This window comes from Fulmarus glacialis, unplaced genomic scaffold, assembly GCF_000690835.1.
Source record: "Fulmarus glacialis isolate BGI_N327 unplaced genomic scaffold, ASM69083v1 scaffold6874, whole genome shotgun sequence".
Classification (NCBI taxonomy): domain Eukaryota; kingdom Metazoa; phylum Chordata; class Aves; order Procellariiformes; family Procellariidae; genus Fulmarus; species Fulmarus glacialis.
The window spans coordinates 55597-80529 of record NW_009209862.1 but is presented as its reverse complement, the minus strand read 5'-3'; the positions used below and the strand labels follow the sequence as shown (position 1 = coordinate 80529).

The 24933-nt window shown below is 38.2% G+C and overlaps 1 protein-coding gene across 1 annotated transcript in view; it reads left to right on the top strand.

Annotated features, from left to right (window-relative positions):
* LOC104076188 (dihydropyrimidine dehydrogenase [NADP(+)]-like) overlaps positions 1-24933 on the top strand; it is a gene marked incomplete at its 3' end in the record, with an annotated part of 119703 nt that overhangs the window by 42788 nt on the left and 51982 nt on the right. The window contains exon 7 of the mRNA XM_009576962.1: positions 22923-23065. Within this exon, the coding sequence (XP_009575257.1) occupies positions 22923-23065 (143 nt within the window). The remainder of the gene's footprint in view (positions 1-22922; positions 23066-24933) is intronic.

Below are 24933 nucleotides of genomic sequence, written 5' to 3'. Positions count from 1 at the left end.
GGTGCCGCCCCCCCGCCCGCCAGCCGGCAGGGCCTGAGGGGAGGAAGGCGCTTCATGGTGCCCCGTGGCAGCTGCGGGGCAGCGCGTGCTGAGGGGGCCGGTGGGCTGGCAGCGTGGCCAGGGAGGCTCTGCGGCCCGGTGGCAGGGACCAGATCACGTTGCAAGGAAGTCGTTCTCTTAAAGGATGTCTGTTCTTCAATGTTTTATAAATTCGCTTCGTCCACACGTTTCTTAATACAGTGTGGGTTGCCTTCTCCAGGTGAGTGCAAACTCACTCCACTGAGTTTGATGAAGATTTTTGTCGAAGAGCGAATAATGAAAGTATGTTAATGCCCTGTCCTAGCAGCAGCCTGACATTTTGACTTACAGTCTTCCCTGTCAGCTGTTCGAAAATGTGCTCCTACATGGCCATGTACTAAAGAAAGGTTTTCCGTATATGACTTCCCCTTGGCCTCCTCTTTCCTCCTCCTCTTGTCTGCCTCGTGCGGAAGCAGCTATGTGCAAGAGGTTTGTCATTTGTTGTTCTAGAAAAGAGAGACGTTGAAAAGGGAATTTCTTTTTAATTCTTTTTAAGTTACTAAATGACAGGTAGTTTCGTATGGTTTGTCTAAAATACATTAAAATACTTTAAAAAAAGGTTTATTAACATCATTGCCAGATCCTGAGATGTTTTGAGAACAGACTTACGTCTCTATTTTTTTAAAACATTTTTTAAAAAATCTTTCAGAGAAAGAGAGGCTTAATGAGATTACTTTAAAACCCCCATTTAGCTTTGAATTGTCAGTCAGTGTTTTCTTCTCAGCCAGTGCTTGGGCAGTGACCTTCCTGGTTTGAACTAATTTGATCAGCTGAAAATTGCTAAGCTGTAAGAGGCATTGCTGTTTCCTCCTTCCTACCCTCCTGTTTGTTGGGTGGTTTTGACAGGGAAAGGATCCCACTATCCCAGGTGGGTGTTTGACCACTAGACGGTAGGATTAGTCTCTCTCTCTTCTCCACTTCCCTGCAAATATTGAATTATTAATACAAAGTGAGACAGCTCTCACAGGATACACACTCATGCTAGCACAGCCTGCTGACCTGCGCACGAGCCTGACTTGGGAAAGCCAGGTTTAAATCCCAGGTGTGAGCCTGGGTCCCAGCTGGGTCTCCTGGATTCCAAGTTTACCCTCCGACTACTGTGTTGTAAAATCTCTTCACCTTCTACCTCTATCCTGATGCCAAAAAAAGTTTGCAGGAAAAATTTCACTTAAATTTTGACAAATTGTTGTTTCTAAAAGATTCGTTTCTAATTGACACCATGGAGCCTCAGCTGAGCCTAAGGGCTATGGTAGCCCCATGGATTTCTGCGGCCCCGTTACGTGAGAGGACATTGCACTTAGAGGATCCCAGTCTTCATCCATTTTTCATAAGTTTCTAGGACCTGCCTGTTACTCAAAAAATGGAAATGTCCTAATGAAGCCTCCAAAATATGGTTAAGGAAATAAGCCCATGTGATGAATGAAAGAAAAATACTAAAATTAAGATATGGCTTCCCAAACTGTATAACTATCATATGTGTTTGCAGGATTAGAGACATAGTTTGATTTCCATTAAGGGGCTTTTAGAATTGACCCAGCAGTATTTCAGGTTTGAGAATACATAGAATACATGAGATTTTACCCTGAGTTCTTCCTATATGCATGCAGTATAGGGTATTTGTTTCTTAAAAAGAAACTAATGCTGTTTTTTCATCCTTACAAAGAATGAGGATGAAATCCTCTGGCTCTGAAAGAGATGTTTTAGTCTGTATAAGTATAAATTATTTTGACAATGCGTATTTTATAGGTACTAGAATAAGATGCCAGGTGTCCCAGAAAAATGTTAATATACTGTCAGCAGCTACATGCTTCCCTAAGATTTGTTTCCTTTAAATGTATTTTAAATTTTTTTTAAAAATAAAGTTTTTTCATGAGCTTTCATACTGTGCTTCCATATTCCAGATGTGTTTTATAAAACACATCACATTGCAGCACAATAGGATATCCATTGCAGGCAAAAGAAAGCAGAGCTTCTGTTTGAATTTCCGTGTTTTTTTCTTCTTTGTCATCTGTTTGTTTCTTTGTTTTTGTCTGGAAGCCAGATCCCTAGGGGATAAATTTATAAAACCATACACTGGACTTAGCAAAAAACTTAGTTTAAAAGCAAATCTCTCTACGGTGCACTCACTAGGTAACCTTTTAATGCTTTGTTGCAAAAATATTGCAGTATTTTACAGCAGTAGTTCAAACACCTCATGTCTATGTGCTGTTATTGCTTTGTCCATTTACTACATTCTGTAGTATTTTGGCATTATTTGCACGAATATATTGTACAGCATGTTTGAGTACATATGTTTGTATGTTTTCCAGAACAAGAGAGATTCAGAAAGTTGTGTGTTATAACTTCATAGCTGACCACAAGGGATGTCAGAAGGAATATACTTAGATAGCGGATTCAATCATTAAATGTAGGAACGTGTTATTGTTGGAACCCAGCAGAGGCAGTTAATTTTAGTTACTTTTGAAGTAAGTTAGTGGAGCTGTCTCTTTTTATAAAAAAACACTGTCAGACAGCAGTTGTGACTTTTAAGGGAACACTTTGCGGGTGTTATTTAATTAAATTAAAATGTATACATTATATGAATAATTGACGTTATTAATAGGGGCATATATTCTAATCTGAAATGTATGCATTATATTGAAAGAGGAAAAGTTGAAGTTACAATAATAAGGGCTGCCTTTTAATTTTAATTTTATGACACATCATTAAAAGAAAACTGAAAAAAGAACCCGAGAGCATTCTCTTTCCTAATCACAGTTCTCTCAGTGACTGTGCAGTGTGGATTTTGGTCAATAGAAATGAATGAAAAGCTGCCCATCACTGGAAACAAAACAAAACGTATGTATGCATAGGCACTTCTGTTTAGTATAAATATTTACCGAGACTTGAAGACTATTTATATTAACATATATTTATAAAACAGTGTGGATGGGAGTAAAAAAACAAATGTATGCTGTAGTACAATTTTAATTTTGTTTTATTATTTCTGTTAAATGTAGCTCAGCCATTAAAAGCCCTTATTTGCATTTATTATGTCAGGTTTCACAAAGAGTCCTCTGTTTTCCGTGGTGTCCTTGCAGCAGTCTGATTTCTCTTAGCGTTCTGCCATCACTGGTCTGTGCAGGAGAGATCAGAGCCCTAATAATAGATTTTTGACAGGGAGCTCGCCTGCTACCTGCCCTACACAAATCCTCACTGTTCATGTTTGCTTCATGGCAACAAAGCAGACAGAAGGAAAATGCCAAGCGCTGAGTTTGAGGTACAGCCCTGCCATAGCTTGACATTTCAGCAGAATAGCAGTTTATGAGATGCATAATTTTTCATCTGGGACTCAGCTGCCATTTTCATAGAAGCTTGCAGCTCATCGACTGACTGGAAGTAGGGCAAAGGTTTACAGCATAGATCAAGGTCTACATCCTTCCCACAGCTATTTAAAAATAAGTATTATTCTCCAGATAAGGTCAGAGAACTAAGCATATTTTTTCTACTTTTAATATTTTTAGCCAATTTCTTTCCCACAAAGAAAACGCTTTAGACTTTTAGCACAGGTGCTGTTTGTAGTTGATTAAAAATGATCATAATTGATCTCGTTCACCAAAAGATTAAAGGAGTCCTGGAAAAAGAATGAAGCATGAGTCTTTACAGACAGCATTTGGACAAAGCTGTGTTTTCTCCTCCTCTCACTTTGAAAAAAGCTCATTCTGAGCTTGAAATGAATGAAAAGTCTTTACTCTTGAAGTGTAATTGGTTTGTGTTTTATTATTGTTATAGATTGAATTTAATTTTTCATTCATGCACATGTACTTGGGAAACAAATGCAGTGTAGGTACATGTAAGTGAGTGTTTAATTTAGAATTATACATCTCTGTGAGATTTAGTAACAGTTCACCATGTCACAGCCTCATATAGAACAATGGTACAGTACATTGGATTAATTAAAGAAGCCTTGCAGAGAACTGAATTCTCAGTATGTCAAGATTTCAATTTTATGTTAAATATTTTCTAAAGGCCAGACCCTTAAATCTCAGGGGCTGTACCAAGCAGTGAGCTGTGAATTTAACCATAGGCTAACTGCTAATGATAAGGAAAAGAGTCCAAGTTGAGGCAGCTGTAATACAGTCATTGGATTAGGCTATCAATCACTCAGTTCCCTGAGGAACAGGCAAAGACGACAAAACAGTGAAAAGGGAAATTAGGAAGGGAGGGCATGACTAGAATGAGATTCTTCACCAAATGTATCTGTTAGTTGGCTGAATCCCCCAAGCATCAGACAGAAATGTCCAGCGTTGCTCTCAGACTAAAAGCAAAGCATTTGTTCCAAACTCCTAGAAAACCATCAAATCATGGTTAACTGTTGCTGGTCTGTACAAGGTTTTAGAAATGCAATCGGTTATGTTCTCCTCTTTTAATAGCCTGTAATTAGATTAATCTCTAAACTAGTGTTGCCGAACACTGGATTTACTGTTTACGTCAAAGCTCATATAGAATATGTTCAGTTGAAATAATTCATTTCCCAGATGAGTGGGTTTTTTTAATAAACAGATAACAGTTAAGCTATCAAGTTTTACTGATGGCTACCAAAGGTGAATGTCAGAAGGTGATTCAGATAAAATCATAAATTCTACTCAGACATAATATGGTAAAAATAAGAGAGAATGACTGTGGCCCAGCTTGCCCAAGCATGGGTGAAAGAACATGTGGTTTTAATTTGGGTGCAGGTAGATAAAATGGAAAATTCGTTCATATAATGGTATGGATTAACATGATTAAGTAAGGAGTGCTCCTATAGTTAGCAACTTAGAGACATAGTCTGATTAACAAAGAATGGGAATGAATAGAGAAAGTAAAAGAGAAGGCAAAGCATGTTAAAGCAGGCTGGTGGAGCAGGGTGTTGTATTTAAGCCAGGTTACAGTAGAGGGTAGAGGTGAATGCAAACTATGACCTGATGAGGAGGTGTAAGTCCGTCAGGAACAGAAAATTTCTTCTTCCAGTAATATCAGCAAGATTGAACCCATTGGTGGTGTCTTTGCCAGCACAAGTTGATTGTCTTTCTATGTCTGTCAGGTCTTATGATCACCTCTTCCAATTTTAAGCAAATGCTCACAAAAAAATCTCTCAAAATATTTTTGTGTCATATCTTTTGGAGATTATCATGTTGAAAACTGATATATTTCTATCATAGAAAACTTACTACAATTCATTTTGGAGGTCATTTAAATCTAAGTGCTTTAAGCATCTTATGAATTATTTATTTGAAAAATACTTGGCATGTAAGTACTTTTCAGTTTATTCTAACACAGGAACTAAAATACTATCAAGAATTTCAAATAGACATTAATTAAAATAATAAAAATCGAGAAAAGCCCTGGTGAGGTCTGCTGCTAGGTTTGTTTTCCATTAAGTCTCATCAGCTTTCTCAATCTGATCTTGCTCAGCTTTCTCCCCAGATAATCACAATGAAGTCAAAATGTCTTTTGACTTCCAAGTGCAGCTTGGACGAGGACTAGAGACTGTGGTGGCATGCAGTATAACTCTCCAGTCTTTCATACAACTAAAAGGCTACTACTCACCTCAAAAGTGTGTCTAAACTGTGAGAACTGTGTGCCTTATGATATCCCAGCGGCTCCTCAGTGACTGGGTAGAAGGGTCACTCTGGCTTGCCGACCTGTCTTCGGCAATCGCGCAGGTTAGAGTTGGGCCTAGCTTTCTGCTCTCATTGTGGGCAGCGCAGAAGTACATTTTGTACAGAAGCAGTAATTCTCAGTGGTTAAGCGTGTGGTCATGAACTGGAGCACAAACAAGATAATTTCAGGTGGTAGTGTTCAAGTTAGCCTGGAGGTCTGCAAAGCTTTGTTGCAGTGTTACGTGCATGATGGATTCAAACTTGAAAACAGGTTATGAGAGTTTAGGGAGCTTCAATATAGGAGGCAGAGGAAAGACCTGACGAAGGAAGTACGGTCCAAATTCATGTAAATACATGTCAGTGTTACAAGCTCCCTGCTGTTGATCGTGCAGGGCCCATAATTATCTTTTCTGCTGACTTGTTATTCCGTACCCAAATCAACAGCAGGGTTTGTGATACAGGTGGTACTTGAGAGTGATCAATGAGGCAATCATCTTATAAACTGTACCTGTCACTCACAGAATAGAAGTTCTAATTGTAATTCCCCAAAAAATCAAGAATCTGACAGAGTTTGTAAACAATTCTGATTAACAATTGTATCAGCAGAGGTTAAAACCCCTGAGTACTGACCTAGTGTGTCTTAAGCATGTTCATTTTTTTCCATAGCTTGCTTTGCATATTGATTTGCTCTAGTCACCAAGTGGCATATACTGGTTGTAGAGCCCATCTGTATTCAGTGGAGGACATGTTTTCATTTTACCTGAAGAATAAACACGTTTTTACATTTATGTAAAAAAAAAAACATTTGCAATACATTTAACATCAAAATATGAGCTAACAAATAAATAGAAAAATGACGACTTCTTTAACATTTGTTAGCATGGAGCTTCCTCCTGTTCTTCCTTCTCTCTGTGGGACAGCGGTGCTTGCAGGATAGGCCAACTGACTACTGTCTTCCACCGTCAGTCTGGGGATACTACCACTGCTGACAATACACCCCAACTTCTGTATTGCGTGCTAGCTCAGCAGCTCCGGTAGCCTCAGTGGCTTAGGCATCTCTGTGAGGACACTGGGGCTCCCACCTATCTCGCTACCTAAAAAACACTGGATTGATATGTTTTAGAAATGGGTCAGGAAGTGGCTTGAAGAGAAGGTTTCACAGTTACATGAAACTGCTTGCTGAGTGTCCTGGTTAATCCAGTTGCAGGATATTTTGACAATCAGATACAGGGGTTTATGAAAAAAAAAAAAAGAAATAATCCTTGGAACAACTTTAAATCCAGGGCATTGCTTTACATCCAGCTGCACCAAAAGGACATACTTACGCAGTTATTGCTGCTGTCCTGCTTCCATGTAGGAGTAGCCTTTGAAAGTTCTACCACTGGTTAGCTATGATTTATGATGAACTCACCACAGTGAATACATCTTTATTCACCTAAATCCTGCTAACATTCTGTATTTTACAGTGTCCTACTTGAATGATTAATAAATCCTAATGCCAACTTCACATGTAAAATACAGAACACAAAATATAGCAATTTGTTTAACTGGGTGGATCCTGGGTTTGTGTTTCACTGGGCATCACATCATCCCTGATGAGTTATTGCCAGAAGCATTTATAAAAGTATTTCACAACTGTCAGAACATTTTTTTTACCTTTCAAAATAATGCAACTAATATATAGTAGTTAGCTAAGGGATCTGCATTTTAATATGTCTTTTCATGCAAGCACACCATTGTATCGATTGAGCTATACAGATATCCTGCTCACACACAGGATATACAAATGTATCCTACAAAATCTTTTAGGAAACCTGCTGTAGTAATTTGGTTTTCCAATTTATGAACAATTTGCAATTTCTATGTTGCCAGGTAATTGCAAATCTCTTCCCTATTAACATGCACTGTATAACCATCTTTACTAAGTCCTGTTTAAATCTCAAAGGACACCCATAGTCAAGGATTGAGCCACCATTATTTGGGTTAAGTGAGAGCCGAGTGAGAACTGTTGAACGCAGTGTCCCACTGTTTCAGAATGAGAACTCCATTGTAGAGCTGTAGCAGATATATAGAGAGAGTGTTTTTAAGAGAAAAAGTTCTGTCCATAAAATGTATGGTACCACACCTGACTCAGCACTAGGTAAGGCTGATGCTGTGAAGAACTTTGTTACAGGCAGCTCAAAATGAGAAGAAAGCTGTGGGGTTTTTTGCAAGCAGGCATGCCAATGAAGACATGGTTAACTGTGTTACGGTTGTGACTGGCCATTTATGTGTGTTTCATGGCACTTTTGAATGACCTATTGGTTTTCAAAAGTATGTATGATTACTCCAGTCCATGTTTTGGCTGGGCTGAGCTTATCTTACTCCCTGTCAGTTATTGCTGTGCTTATACTGTTAATGCCACATCAGCTACCTGCCTATTGAATACACCAGCTTTGGCAGTATTTTCACCGATTTTTGGATATATGCCCGCTCAAGAGCTGCTTAGATTTTAATAGGGAGTACTCAGAGAAATCTTCTCACTCTAGGCCCTGATAAATTCTGTGCATCAGGAGCACTTGCAGAGAAGGTATTGCCAGAAAAGGCTTTTAAGCATTGGTTGCTTTTTCTTACAAATCGAGCAGCTTCTCCAGAACTTATTGAAGGTGAGATTTGAAGAATTCGGACCTCCAAGGAGAATCTGGTGGCAACTTATTTTCCCTAAGAAATATTTTGAAAACCCCTGCTATGTGGTACAATCTGGTTTATTGAAATAATGAAGAGATTGCTTGCACCTTTGTTATTCATAAAAACACATTAGAGGATCAGTCCTTGGCAGGTATCCAGAGAGGAGGTAAACCCTGCCAGAGGCAGGGAGGTCACCCCAAGTCTTGCTCCATCTTGTTGAGCGGAATGTTAGGAAGAAGCTCCCTCCTACATGGGGCTGGCACACAGATTTCTTTCCTATGTCTTTATTTTTTTGTCTTTCAGGCTCACTATTTTACAGCTCTGAGAACATCCCCAGATTACTGTTACAGTCAGATAGTGGGGGGGGTAAAAGGGTCTTCAAAAATAGAAGAAAATTGTCACTCTTACAATCTCTTTTCCAAACTTGGACTTCTTCCAGGGCTGTCTCCAATGTCCTTTGCTATTTCTCTCTGTTTCTCGTGAATAAGATTCACAGAGCCTAAGGTTTGCCGGGCAGAGAAGGCAGGCAGTAGTGGTGCTCTCTTCTGCTTACACTACATGCATTGCCTTCCTGAGCTGCCATTCCTACCAGGACACCCCTATGTCTGAGAGCCCTTCCAGGCTGCCCCAAAGAGGCCAGGGACTTGTTAAGATACAGCTAGTGATATGCACTCGCTGTCGGGGATCTCACGGGCAGCTGTGAACAGATGTGCTAACCCAGTACAGCCAAGAGTTATCCCGCTGAACTTCAGGCACTTACTTCACTAGGAGACTATTAAGCTTCTACCTCATCACTGTAAGGAGATAGGCATTCTCAGAGGTGGGTTCCTTTCTCGGTCCATTGACTGCATCAGAAATTTGAGGTTAGTATATTCCTAATTTAGGTACCTCCGTCAAATGCCAAAGGTAGTGTGTGCTTACATTTTGTGATGAAATTACGGTGGTTAGGCAAGTAAATGATTCATTTTTTTTCTGGTGCAGGTGTAGACTTCTTTTTTTGAAAACACAGATGTATCTGATTTTAGCCCAGTCCATTTTCTAATCTGTTATCACAGGAGAAAGTGATATTTGTGTGCTTGACATTAAAATATCTTCCAATGAGTTAATGTAAAGCATCTGGTGTTTTTCTGTATTTTAATAAGCCCTAATAACAGCATTGCAATCCCTTAATGCTGTTTCTCATATTCTTGTTACAGTAGGTATATGGCACACATTTTCTGGTTTAAAAAGCTCGAAACAAATTTCAGCAATTTAATCTCAGTGTTAGGAAAAGGATCACAGCAGCTGCTATAGTATTTTTGTATTTAAACTAGTTTTTGTAAAGACTCGTGACATGCTCCCTGGGAGCTAAATATTGACAAGCATGCTCTGGCAAGCAAGATCAAGCTTGGTGAGTTAACACAGCTCAAGTCTCTGCATTGACACTGTAACCCAAGTCTGAAAACTATTATCTTACTCCATTTATTTTGGCTTTATAGGTGATACTGTCCACTTGAATTAGGGATTTCTACTGTATTTTTAATACTGTAACTGTGGATTCATATTTAATTTAGGATTACAATACATGCAAGGTTGCTTGTACATCTGTGTTTGATGACATCTCAGTAATGTATTGTGTATAGAATCACAAATGCATAAAACCTTCATGACTTCAAACCTTCAAAATAGAAGTGAACATTGAGTGTAAAATAATTTAAAAATCACATTTATCTTTTATGCTGTAGAAGACACCATGTCCTAAAACTGTGAGTCTGTGAAAGCTGTTGATCAAAAGTGAAGTTTGGACCGTGTATTCATAATGGGATATAATTTAGGAGATTAATTTTTATTTGTGTTCTGTAAGTAAAAAGAAAAATCCACGTTTTTCTAATTGTAAGTGCACCATGTTTATAATGCTTATAGTTTACTTTTTGAATTTCTGAATAAAGAACTGAAGCCTATTTGGGCTTCTAGTAAATTTGGCATATACACTAAACTGATTACCAGATGCATTGTGCAACATATGGCATTGTACAGTCTTTGTGTGCTTCATAGTATTTTCTTAAATTACCAGCATTTGTTTTGATTCCAAAAATGCACTTGTCTCGGCTCTCTAGCGCTTTGGACTTAAATGCTGGCTTTTCAGTGCTGAACAGATGTGTTAGAGTTTCACATGGAACATTTATGCTTTTGTGAGTCTTCCTCTTTGAGCTTTCCATACAGAGTATTATGTCAGCGATAGCTCATGCAAATGGGATCTCTTCGTTTTCATATGTACATTGATTGCTTAAAATAACTTTCAGAATTCCTAATAATTCTGCGTGACCAAGAAGAACAAGGAAGCAACCCAGTTTTGCCCAAAGGTACTGCCTCCATAGTGAATCAATTCTTTCAGATACATTTTATTTTAGATTAGAGAAAAACAGGAAGGAAGGAGAATGTAATTGCTTGATGGGTGACAGCAAGAGTCAACAACAGTCCTGTATGCTTCTGTGAACAGCCATATTCCTGTGCTTGAGGCTGTGGTTTGAATGGGCATAAAAATCCATCCATGAAAATGCACAGAATAAGGTGCCCAGGACATTAGCATGTAATTTACTTCTTAGAGGAGACTGCTTGAGTTAATTTACAAAGCATACCTCTAAAAAGGTATCCTTTAAATTAACAACAGTTTTAGAGAAAAGGGCAATATGACATCCTGGGCCAAGGGCCAAGGGATTTGTGACCAGGAGGGCTGACTGCTGCCTCTTCTGCTCAGGTGGAATTGCTCTCTTCACATACAGATTTCCAGGACTCCCCTTGCACCCTTTCTCTTCTGTGAGATAAAAGTATTATACCTTTGTATAGCATTTGGATATCCTCTCCTAGCAGGCACTGTGTAAGTGCCAAATATTGCTGGTATGTGTTTAGCAGCAGCAGTCTGTGTTCTGATCAGTATTTTAAAATCAACAAACACTTTGTGGGCCCCTGGCTTTCTGTTAATTGGCCTTTACTTTGATCACTGAAGACCAGTGAATGCAGTTTAGGAGTTGTGTTGCTATCATTTTTCTTCAGTGGAAGCCGAAGGGATGAGTAAGTACATAAATTAAATCCCTTACCCTCTGAGTTGCCCTCATTGGATAACAATTAAAATGATCTGACAGAGCAATGCACTAAATTCCTTCGCATCCCCTTATGTTGCTCTGAATACGTCAAACAAATGAGTATTTAGGCCTACTAATGCTGTTATTTTTTATTAATGCAGAAAGCAGAGTTATGATACAGGTGTATAATTTCATCTTGAAATCGGCATTGAGTTGTGTGGCTAGTCACAAGCAGGACTGATATAACCATGTTTTAATTACCAACCCTCCATAATATATCCAGAGCTAGTAAAGGCCTCTGCAAATAAGGTGTGTGCTTCCTTTATGCCACGAATAGTTTACACAGCATGGACATGCTATTATTTTGCTTTCCCTTAAGGCATTAACTCTTCAGCTTGCTCTACACTCTCAGCTAAAGAAATGGCATGAAACTTCCTGTAATTGTGAAGGTTATTAAAAAGAAGGAACAGAAGAAAAAACCTTTCTTTAAAATTGTCATCTGTGCGCAGCCAAGGTCTCAGATAAAACCAAGGTATCAACTCTGTTAGAGTCAGGGTGTCCTTTTCTTTTATGGAAAATTAAATATTGTCATGTAAATTTCATTACAAAAATACCGAAGCATAAGAAACTAAATATTTAGAAACGTATGAACCTAGTTATAAAACCATAATTATAAGAAAGTGTTCTTGTGTAACGAGCATTGCATGTCTGTCATACAGTGTTTTAATGTCTACAGTAGTTATTAGCCAAATATTTCCATTATTACCATTCTGTGAGCAGCTGCCATTCTTGAAACTGATTGATGTTTAGGAATAAAGCACTTTTATTACATGTTGCCAACTTCTGAGGACCAATCTTATAACCTACAGTGCCTTCAAAGGAGTGATGATACCTCCTCTTTCTGGAACTAATCACATCTGAAGAAAGTGAAAGGGTGAAAACGTTTTTTTTTTTCTGGAGAACTTTCATTGCGTTGTACACTATTCTGCTACAAAATGAATATAGTGTTTTATCTGCCAGAGGCGACACTAGGGGAAGATAACTTTACAGGAAGAGAGATATTTGAATATAGGCAACTAGCACTGTGCAGTGGCTTGGCTCAAGGCAGTGAATTTATTTGTGAGTTGATGAAACTGTGGTCTCAATTTTTTGTTGTCTGGGTGCAAAACAGACCTCTGACAGGGTGTGCTGGTTGCAAAGTCTTTGCTAACATTTCATTAGTTTAATTTGTGGGTTTGTGCTCTGTCCAGACCAGCACACGGATCTGCAATTTCAGGGAAGAAAAAGTACAAGAAAAAGAAAAACGAACCCCCCGCCAAGTGTTTATCTTCTTAAGGCCACACTGTCTTGTTAGAGCCTAGGCAATCTCTAATCATACTTTTCAAAGGAGGAAAGCTGTAAGAAAACATTGCAGGCAAGTTAGCGGTAAATATTGCTCAGAGGGGACTCGTAGTTTGTGGAGGTTTTGTGCATATTTTATGCGTTATTTAAATTTCTTCATCCTCATCCTGCCTCTGTCCCTTAGAGACTGATCTATAAAGGCATATTGCCCTCTGGCTCCAGCAGGAACTACCAGAGAATGGGAGCTTCTTGTGCTTTCCTCCCAAAATAAGGTAGAGAAAGAAACTGATGCTAGTTTAATACTGGCATATAATGTAATGTCCGAGCTCAGCTTGTAGGAGCAAGTTCAGATGCTGGCACTAATCTAAACACACCAACATGAAGGTCCCAATGACTATATTTGTACTTTAGAGACCACCTAAAGTTGGAAAGCTTCTGCTCCAAAGATCCTTCAGGTTCTGTATTAAAATAAATAAGGCAAGTCTTGAGAGCTGAAGAATCCTCTTGGATAGAGTGGGAACCCAGCTGTTCTCTCCTAAGTCATAATTTGATCACCAGATTATAACTGGTCCTGCAAAAATCACATCCCTCCCAGCCTTCAGTTTGAACAGCTCTAGTTTTTGCTCTTGTTCACATAAGTCTCTGTCTGCCCAGATCCCTTTGTGTCCAAAATTGTAAAGTGAAATTGTCAAAAGCCCCCATACTTCGCTTCTCTTCCCAACCCTACCGTGGTAGCAGCAGCTTGCTTTCCAAATACCTCAACAGACTCTGGTATGGCCCTTCTTCTTTCCAAATGATGATACAGCCCACCAGCTTACAGACACATGCAGATTCCCATGAACAGTCAAGGTAGGTAGTTTCCATTTATTGCTGGGAGAAAAAAAAGTGTCAAATAACTTCCTACTCATCCTATGGCAAGCATAGGATGCTTCAACTACCTTAGGTATAGCTATCAGTTCTCCTACTCTTGGTTGTGTGAGTCTTGAGAAATGGGAAGTGTTGAAATAAATGGCTATGATACACATAGTGTTGAAATAAACATTTATTTTAACACATTGTATGTGATGAGCCATTTATTTTAACACTTTTCACTTGAAGTGTTGAAATAACAGGTTTTGTCAGGGGACGTGTCATCCACTGTTTTATGTATATGTGAATATGGAAATATATCTACTGAGTGTGCATGTGTATATATATATACTCACACAGATTATATGGATATGTAATAATAATATGGTAGAGGTGTGTGTAGACATGCACACTATTGCACAGGCAAATACAGTGTTTTCTGCTGAAATTGAGTCATCTGTTTCACAAAAATTTCGTGTTCATGCCATTGTATTTTTAATATACTTTATGTATTTATAAATAGATCTAAATATATCCGTACATAAAATTGTTTATAACTAGATAGTAGCAACTGGATGAGATAGATAAAATAGAGAGAGAAACAAAATAAAATAGATAAACGTCAAAATAGGATAAGAATGATCCTGAGTTATGTAAAAGGAAAAGGAAATACTTCATCTGAGCTTTCTAGATATCTAGATACCTAGATCTGGTTTCTTCAGTTTGCTGTACTTTCATAAGCTCTGCTTCCCTTTCTGTAATGCACTTCTTAGACAAGTGGTTATTAAACAGTACAAGGTATGGTTCAGGTTTTGTAAATAACCTGAAAAGTTGTTGTACTGCATTTTTCAGTAACGTTTTTATTTTTAAATACACTGTAGGAGCCTCAGTGCCCTGCTCAGCAGCCAGTCACCACTCTTCCAGTGTGTCCTTAGATATACTAAATTGCCTTTGTACGGTTAGAATTATGTATGCACTAAAGTACAGGCACAGACACGTAGACACACAACGCATGTCCTGCTTTCTGGCACCAGGGTCATGTTGACCATGGAAGTTGTTGTTAAGGAGGTTAAAACCAGCTCAAACAAAGGTAGCACTGCCTTTGAGGCTGACAGGCAAGGCTGCCTTTGAACAAATCTGTAAGCTTCTGGGTAAATAGCCACAAACACTTCTACTAGACTTTGAGTTAAACACATCTGTCTCTGCACCAAAATAAATGGGCAGCGAGATGTACCATGTGTTAAAGTGAAGCACTCGCATCTTTGGGGGCGAAGGATTGCCCAGCAGAATTTGGCAGGAATTCATTTGTCCTGCTGTGACGGCTGCAACGGTCTTGTCTGGTAACTGTGGGCAATATTTCTTAGATGGACTGTCCCTTGGCTTTTATGGTCTAATTCACATGTCTTTTTCCTTGTGTTATGTTGGGAGCATACCTCAGTTATTAGCACTACTTTTATTATTTTATCATTACTGTTGTATTGTTATTTGTTTTATTTTATTAGCACTACCATTCTTGGTAAAAGGCGAGTTTTGTCCTGGCCCAGTGGAGGAGTGCAGTGCGAAAGGTGCCAGACCTCCTTCAGCAGCACACTGTGCTCAGCTCCGCGGCACCAAGCCAGGTGACTCAGACTCTTAAGTCATGATGGGGAGCAATAACGAAGCAGTCAGGAAAAAGAAAAGGCATACCAAGCCAACCAAAGAACATGTAAAGCACGGTGTGAGACAATTTCCAGCTTCAAGTCAAGTCAAAGTAGAATGAATGAAATTAAATAATGAACATCTGATAAATTGCAACAGAAAATGCTTTGCTAGGTTTCATGCAGATCACCAGAAGTATCGATTTTTAGTGGATCCGTAGTTTTCAGTGAGAGAAAGGCTTTGTTAGAAAATGTTTAACCAGCTCTTGCAGCAATAGCAAAACAATTTTTATCTGTCCTCTTGATTTTTCCCACTGAAGCTTGATATGAGAGAAAATTCCCCCAGGTCTTCCTGGATGAATAATATTTACAGATAAGAAAAATTTACTTTTTCCCTCTTTCTTTCTCTGATTCTAACCTTTTTAATTGAGAGAAGTCTCTGATGACTGCTAAACATTTATTGAATGAGAACTCTGGTGATTTGATGAACTTTCAGCTGAAAGAGCATAAATAATCATTAGTATCAATTAAAAAATGGTAAAAATAAATCCTAAAAAGGACAATGATTTTTCTCTGTGCTTATGAAAGTTCCACCATTTTTTTCTATTTGGGTACCATTTTTTTTCAAAGGAAACATGAAGCAAAATGATTACTTCTTTTTTCCAGTCACAGGTTGGACTCAAACCCGTAGGTATCCTAAATAGAATCAAATGAGAAGTAAGCTTTGAAATAAAAAGGAAGGGGGAAATAATTATCAGAGAAAATGTTAATACACCCTCAGTTTATCAAGCATAGATGTCATAGATAGCCACGATATGCTAACAAAAATGAGTAGAATGCAGTCAGTCGATATGGTTTCGAGAGCCAGCGATGGCAGAGTGAGATAGAAATTGTTTCAAATCTGCAGAATCATTAACTTTATTCTGAAGTGTTGGGGGAAAGTCCTGACTTCACTGTAGTCAGCAGAACCTTTGCCATTGATTTGGTAGTGTTGGAGCAACACCCTTCACAAATTGTTGATAAAATGAAACATTAGGTAGCATTGCTTTGAAGATGTAGGCTAACTGTTGTAAAGACATCCCATAAAATGAATATTCCCTCGAACGCTCCATTTGATAAATGAATAATTAGAAGTTTTCGTTGGAAATAGCCAGAGCCTGAGTAAATAGTCCATTATTATTAGTGATTTTGGCAAATGGCTATTAATGCGTGAGTAGTAATGGACTGAAGGACTGACTGAAATAGATAGGGAGCAGTGAAAAGTGTCTTCTCTGGATCCTGAGAAGTGTTGGGCTGTGCACCATTAAAGCTGTGGCAGGGTCCATCTTGAACTTGCTCTTTGGGCACTTCCTATATTTTTTAGTGCGCTGAATATTGTGTGTCCCACTTGTGGACCTCATAAGTGCTGTGGATAGTCTTTCTCTCTAAACATGTCTATTCATTGGGTTTTCTTCTGCATGTAAATGCATTCTCTGGCCATTTTGAAGGATGTGCCTGCTACACTGTTTCATTAAACTGCCGCGTTATCGGGTAATTGTTTAAACATAATGCCATAGCACTATCAAAAGGAAAGGTGAACTAATGGCATTTGCAAATGTCAGGGATTATCTTAACACTTTTATTATAGTTTATAAAAAGTAGGTTCAGGGCATTCCATGGCAATTATTTCCACAGAAATTGGTTATTTAAATAAATTGCTAATTATCTGGATATGACAGTATTGAAAACCCTGCTAATGAGTTATTTGATAAGTGTAGCTTATGGTGGCCACCTACAGGTGGGAGAGAGAAAGAACATATAGAATAATTGCAATCAGAAGGGATGCAATGCAAATGACTTGTGTATAACCTGCACATTTCCCTGGACTGTTTGCAAATGCAGATGATAGGTATATAAAGTACTTTGATCACCAGTACTAGGCAGCATACACATTATACAGAAAGTGTCTTAACAAAGAATTATGTTTTCTGTGGTTTTTTCCTAATCCCCAAACTTTCTTATATAGTTACTTCCTGTGGTATTGGATTGATCATCTACAATGCCTGAACTTTCCCAAAACCAATTCCCTTATGTAATGCTTTTTCATTTAAGTCTGATATTTGCTGTTGTTGGCTTCTTTTGTCATTAGCTTTATTAACTTTAACAGTCAGGGAGTTAACAATGTCAACTGTCTTCCGAGAATGTATTTACAGAGGGAAGGAGGGTGATGTTGCTTAGATTTTTGGGTTTTTTTTTTTTAGCAGCATGGACTTTTTCAGTAATTTATTAATCAGAAGTAATGTATCAGCTAATTTTTCTTTGTAATATTTAGGCTCTGTGGTTTAAATCTGATATTAAATTTGTAAAGAACAACTGCAGTGTAATATAATATAATGCAAATTAAAAATTAATTTTACTTTACAATGCACAGAATGGGGAGAATTATGACCCAAATTCATTTTTATTCCATCTAGTAACCATAGATACAAAAATTTGCTTTTAAGTCATCTACTAACCAAAGGTATTAGAGTTTGCTTTCCTTTTAAATCTGTTTGTTTTGTTGACAGAGAGTTTGATAAAGACCATTCAGACTGTTTCAAGATTCAGGCTCAGTATTATCAGTCTGAATTGATTCACCTCAGTTCTGTTGGCTATTTTTTGATGGAGCTGGATCATCTTTATTTAAAGGCCCATTTAGAGCTGCTGCAAATATGTGTTAAAGACTTTAAACTACCATGCTGGTGCAATATATTGCAAGTGAGAATGTAGCCCAGTATTCAAGACTGGGTTTTTTCCCCATTGGTGGATCACTGGGATCAAGAAGATCTGAATTGTTTCTGCTACGAACTTTCAAAGCTACTGGGTTGCTTGAAGCTTAATGCCAGGCTTCTCCTTGAAGAAGGCATTAAGTTTGGCTCTCAAATCTCGATCTAGTGAACATTTTTGGTGCTTGGTAGGATTGAGTCCTCTGGGAACTCCAAGGACTTGTGAAGTCGTAATAAAATATGTCTTCTGGCATTGGTAAAGGGTTTTTTACTTCCTAAGAAAAAATAAACAATCAAACAAATAAGTAGGTATAATACCTCTCATCAGTTTGTCATCAGTCTGCTATCCTCAGAGGACAAGGGCAGCTCTGCCTAGCTGCACTGATCAGGGAGAGGCATTTGATTGACATATGTTCTGCTTCTCCTTCATGTTGTATTTGCCTATTGGATTTCCTTGACTGTAGTCCCTGAAAGTCACAAAAAATCTGACTTTTTATTAAAAAAAAAAAAAAAGGAAAAAAAAAAGAAAATGAAAACTACTTGTTTTAAGGCAAGAAAAAGGTCAGGGACTTTTACGTCATATAATTGTTTCATTGTTTAAATCTTTATATAATAGCAAATATTTGTTCCATAATTAATGAGAGACTTGAAAGAGTAGTTTTCAACATAGAGTAGCATGTCATCTCCACCAGGTATTTTTCTGCCTGTCTTTCATTTTCAAATCTCACTCCCCTGCTTGAGGTCTGGATAAATGGACTTTGTTTATTAAATATCATTATTTTACAGCAAGGTAAATGATAGCCACATCTAGCATCTGGTAGCAGCTGTAATGCTGCTATGAAGAAAGTACCATATCAGCAGTTTCCCCAGCTACGGGTGCTTAACTAGTGGAATTACAGGGCCCAACATGTCAAAGCATGTGGTAGATGCTTATTTTTTAGCATGTGAGCTGTCTTTCAAATGCATGCTGGATTTGGACCTCAGCTTCTTAAATACCATTGGATTTATCAGACAACATTTTGCAAATTCCCACTACTACTTACAGCTCTTTTAAAATTTGGTGTTAAATCTCCTTTATTTCAACCTCTTAAAAACTCCTTCTCTACAAACCTCTGTAATGGAATTTATAACCTTCCTATGGTACTCATATGAAAATGCAAGAAAATAGAGACTCTAGGTCAAATTCAGTGCTCATTTGCTTTTTTTTTTAATTATTTGCCTTTTTTTTTAATAGCTTGGCATCACTATTGTTTGTATTCTTTCTTTTTTTTTTGGCTTTAATCTGGAAGGTTGCTTCACCATTTCATTAGGCAGTAGGATCTCTATCACAAGTAAATCACGTTGTATTTCAGACCAGCAGCTTTTATTACAGAAGGGGAAGCTTCTGAACTGTTGATCAAGAAATGCATGGGAGAACGGCCGCACCTTCTGATGTGCTTGTTCCGTATTCTGTAGACTAAAGAAAAAAATGCTGGGATGAATAGTGACACCTCAGTCAACCCTCTGATTGTCATTAAAGCCATTTATTTACTCTCATCAGAAGCACTCCTTAAATGTTTTTAAATTAATTTGGGTGAATTACAGATGAATGGAATACTTTTGTGATCATACCAATTTATCACTAATTTACTAATCACCAAATGTAAGTAGTAACTCATATTATGAATATCAAGTGCAGCTAGTACTAAAAAGTACCTATGTTCCATAATAAATTCTAAGTCTCACTGCCATCTCTGCTAGGCTTCATCAAATCGTGTGCTTGATTTCTTTGGGCTGAATGATTACCTATTGTGTTGAAACCTTAAATAAACTGTCATTTGCTCCTTTTCCGCTACTGACCATTGTACAGAGACAGTCATTTAAGTGAGAAGGTGGCTAATTTAATCAGACTGAAGAAAGCAACAATTATATTCTGGAAATATTTTCTTGCGGAACTCTTTGCTACGAGGTATCATTAAGGTCAAGGGTCTATAAGGCTTAAAAACTGATTGAATGCGAACTCTCAGAGTTACACTGGGGTTAAAAGAATATAAACCTTCATGCCTCAAGGCAGATGTCAGTTTTTAACTCATGCAGATTGGGAAGAAATTTCCCTCTAGCCACATGATTTCATAGTTACCAGTGTCTGTATTCTTTCACCTTTCTAAAAAATAACTACCTCATCACAGTGAGACTCTGGAGCAGCTGTGTCAGTGCCTGAAAGCAATATAGCAAGTCTGATGCTTACCTGTAGCCTCAATTTCAAACACTGAATATTTGAAGAATTTTGTGAACTAGTGTTTTTCGATGAGATTATTTTCAATGGTCTTGGCTGTGTAATGTATGTCTTGGCATGTATGCCCTCCAAAAGGCTTTATAAATAAATCCATGAGAGCAAACAGCATGGTTGCATTTTTTTTGGCTCAAGTCTTTCTCTAAGACTGGACCATCAATTCTGTCGTAATATTTGCTCTTTGGACACTAGCAGTCATCCTCTTTCAGAGGATCATTCTGTTTCTTTCAAACGCTTTACAATCGATCTAGCTCAAATGATGGCAAATAGTCATTAGTGTCCTGTGGAAAATTCCTGTTCAGCTCCAGCTCCTTTCTGTGATCTGTTCTGGTGTGCTCTTAGATTCTTTAGGGCAGTTTTGATGAGATTTCTGATTTTTATGAACCAGGCTCTAGTTTTCACCAAAACACACTGATAGTGCATCTTGGGTTAGGCTGTCCATTTATGCAAATGAAAGTTTATATGCTGAAAACATTGTATTTCTATGTAGTCTCTGTTAAACTAGCAGAAAGTACCTGTGTAAAGCCTGTGAGCAGTCCTGATCCCTAATACGGGCATGGAAGACCATCCAGTGTGTTTTGATGGCAGATGGAAGAGTCTGTCTGATCAGATAGTGAGTCCTCTGGTTTTTGCTTGGGTGCAGAGATCAGCTGTTGAAGAAGGAGGAGGTGTGGTATTACGTATATAATGAGAAGGTGTCTATGCTGAGGCAGCAGAAGTTGTCATTGCCCAAGAAGATAATTTTGTGCTGAATCCAGAGCAGGTGTCAATAGAGACTGCTTAGCTGAACTTTTGGGTGTGAATGTGTTTAATACTGATGGGCCAGGGTCTCCTGTGAATTCAGTGTTACAGTGAGGGGCAGTGGTATGTTGCAAAAGGCAATGTGAGCTGAAGACAGAGTATTTTTAATGATTAAGACAAACCAAATTTCAGTTTTCTGTAATGGAAAATTACCTTGAAAAAACAGCTCCTTGACAAAGTGACAGCACAGCTGTACTATTTAAAGCAAAACATAACAGGTTTTGTGACCTGTATCTGTGTGGGATCATTCTCCTTATTGACCCTTCCAGCTAGACCACGGAGGTCTTAGCTGATGCACAAGCAAGGGAGAGGCTCTTTCTAGAGAGCAGAATCCTGAGCTGACAGTAGGTCCTTCATGGAGACCAGTAAAACTCTGCCTGAGAGGAAGGACTGACGGGGACACTGGAGGGAAGGTAGGTGCTGCGCTCAGTGAGAGAGGGCTGCTTGAAAAAAGCAACTTATCCTTTACTAAAGACTTTCTTAGATTAAAAACCCAGCCAGCAGACTGCAATATTTCTGTCTCAGAAAGGGTAGAGAAAGAATAGCAACACAGCTTGTTTGGGTTGAAGAAGAAGTTTTGTCTGAAGGAGATGAGGATGTTGGTCAGGCATCTAAGCAGAGGTGTGGCAATGCAGTGGCTACTGTTTCTACATGGGTTCTTTTCCCACACTTCCTAATTGTGGTTTCTTCTTCCTCTTGCTTTGTTCATTGCATTGGTTTTCTTTCTTTCTTCCCTTTTGGTTATTTGCTCTTGCAGAAGGTCAAAGCTTTAAAGGTTATAAAAATACCCATGGAGGGTGTTCAGAAGTATTTAATGTCATGGTATTTCCCCAAGTTGCCTAATAGAGTAAAAAAAAAAAAAAAAAAAAGTACTAGCACTTCCTTGAGTAAGTTGACAGCCAGCCAGTTCCTCTGGGAGCGATGTGTCCCTCCCTTACACTACTGTATTGTTGTCCAATGATAACATAAAATTATCCTAAAGGTTCTCTGAATTAAGTAGAAATTTTAAGAATATGGGAGTTATCTAAAGAAATCCCAACTAGCCTAAAAAATAAATAAGTGAAAGTGTCAGCTGTCTATGCTATCCATCATTTAATGAGCAGCATCTGCATGCATATTTTAAATACTTGCGTGCCATCAATAGGATGTAGCCAAAGCAGATGCATTGCAGTCACAGTGTATTGAGACTTTAATCATAATTCCTCTAAATGTAGCAGGGAACTGTCTGACTCAACCTCTATATACCATTTGAAAATGCAAGCTCCAGTCTTGGAGATACAACCTTAAATGAATAGACTTTATTCTTTTGAGCTTCTGACTATCGTGTTAGTAGTTAAAGGGGGCTTACTTAAAGGATTATTCGAATCTACAAACATCCAAAGGGGAAACATATTAAATAATATATGAAATGTCAAGTGCAGTGAAATGGCGCTTTTAAACAATTTTTAGTCAGACATAAATAAATGAGATGTTCCCTCTTATTTGGACAACATCTATGTTGAAAAAATCAACCTGATTCTTTATGTAGAAACATAGATCTCTTTGTCTACAGTGTACTGTATGGTAAAGTATTGCTTTCTGTCTCAGACATTGTTAGTCTTTGTTTTGAGCATCAGCTAAAATGTTCAAGCAATTTGTTTCTGCAATTTTCTTTATTTCAGCCAAATTCATAATACTTTACAAGTATTGATACCACTAGAAACCCACATGGTGTCAATCTATAAATGAATATAACCTCTGCATCTCAGAATTAGATGTTAGTTCCTGATGTTCCTACCATGAGGGATGTGCAAATTACATCAGGGTGTGTTCTGATGTTGCTAACAAAATGTTCTGGTTTTCTGTAGGAAATGCTATTAGGCCCATCGCCCTCCGTGCAGTGTCTGCCATAGCCCGTGCTCTCCCAGGATTTCCCATCTTAGCAACTGGAGGCATCGATTCTGCTGAAAGTGGGCTCCAGTTTCTGCATAGTGGGGCTTCTGTTTTACAGGTACCTTTTCTTTCTTTAAAACATTAAAATTAAAATAACTGTAATTAAAACTGTAATGTATCTTCCTTTCAAACATTAGGATAGAGGGGGTTTTATACCATTGAAAGGAGTTTTCGTGGTTTTAGCTTCATGCTTCTTGCTAAGAGACGTTCATTTCAGATGGAGGAGAAGTTGCCAAAAGAAGACTTTGGGTGTCACAATACCATTCTGGGAAAAGGCTAGCCATGAGTGTGTTATCACTTTTTTCTCAGAACTACAGGATTTAAACTTTAAACATCTCTCCATTGTCATATAAACAAGGTTGACACAGAGTTAAGCTTGAGCTATCTGATTTTCCTTTATTCTCGGATTTTGTCTTCTACAAGAGCCTTTTTAAGGGGAGACGGATTTCAAAGAGCACTACTTTGGTCCCACTGGGAGCCAGTTTAAAGTTTATCCAGGCATCTGTGTCCTTTAAGCATGTTTACTGGACAGGAGGTGCAGAGCTATACCTCCTGCATATGGTGCTGGCATTGCAGCCCATTGCATTGGGGTGAGGTGTCAGACTGCTTGCAGTAGCTGAGGCTGTTTACATTGCCTGATGGGTTGTTCTGAGGTCCTGGCCAGACTGGCATGGTTAGTTAGTCCCTGTCATGGAAGGAAGCCTTGGTGGCCTCTTATTATGGGCACCAGGAAATTGGCTGGAAATCAGCCCCTTACTAGCTCTACTTAGGCATGTCAGGGCACCATTGCAGCATATATGTTAGAATGGCTGATAAGGAGCAGGTGGTGGTTATGTTATATTATTCCATTATATATTGTTACATTCTGGTAGATACTCATCCTCTTTATCTGTAGTTCCCATCATAGACCACGGCAGCTGTGGATCCTGTGGATATTGGCTTTGTGTCACTCCATGGGATGACTGGAGTTGTTTCTTTCCCACAACTCACTGACATTAAAATTAGATTCAGTGTGACCATCCTTTCTGCACAGCTATGGTGACTGCTGAGATTAGTCATTTGTTTGCTATGTTTCAGAAAAAAAAATAGGCCAACTGAATGGTTTGGTTGGGTTTTTTAATGCATATCAAAGTTAGCATCTCTGGGAGCTGAAGTAGGCGGTTACTACCTTTTTATAGACTTACTATGTTCTTTGGATTTATTAATACCATTCCTATCTTCTTTTCCCAAGATCTACCTTTCTTACACAATGGTCTCAGAGCTTCTTCCATATAAATACTAAGTATCGGTACAAATTACATAGCAGCATTTGTCTACAAAAAAGTAGGATTGGCAAGGGAATGTTTTTAGTGCTATAGATGCATTTCATTTGTTACTGCTAATAGAGCTGCAGTTTTGATGGCTTTGTCTGTAACAATGTTACATGATCTGAACTACACAGAGTGGAGTGATTTTCTGTTCTACGTCTGCTGCATCTGTTTCTGGATGACTAAAAATGAAGGGTTTTAATGTCATTTATGCACTTTTCCTTTATGTAGACTGTGTAGCTGTTTATTTTTTATTACTTCTTTTCTTTTTTGTTGGTTTGCCAATGGTAATGCGAAATTCTGAAATATAATTTAATGCAGACATCCCAGTCAGTGCTCAAGAGAAAGAATATTGGATTTACAAAACATTAATTATTGTTTTCTTTTTAGTAATAATCAAGTTCTCTGCAACTGGCTTCCAGAAATGACTTGGATCTATAGTGGTCTTCTGCCCTTTACAGAACAATTTCTCTTTTCAACAGATTTTTCCCACAGATGGTGAAAAAACTCTTTTCTTGTCCTTAGGCTTCACCAGTTTAACTTAAATCATCTTTAGAATGGATTTTAAACGCCTGTGGATCAAACCTATCCTCAGTTTGAGTGGCTTATTTCTGTTTCA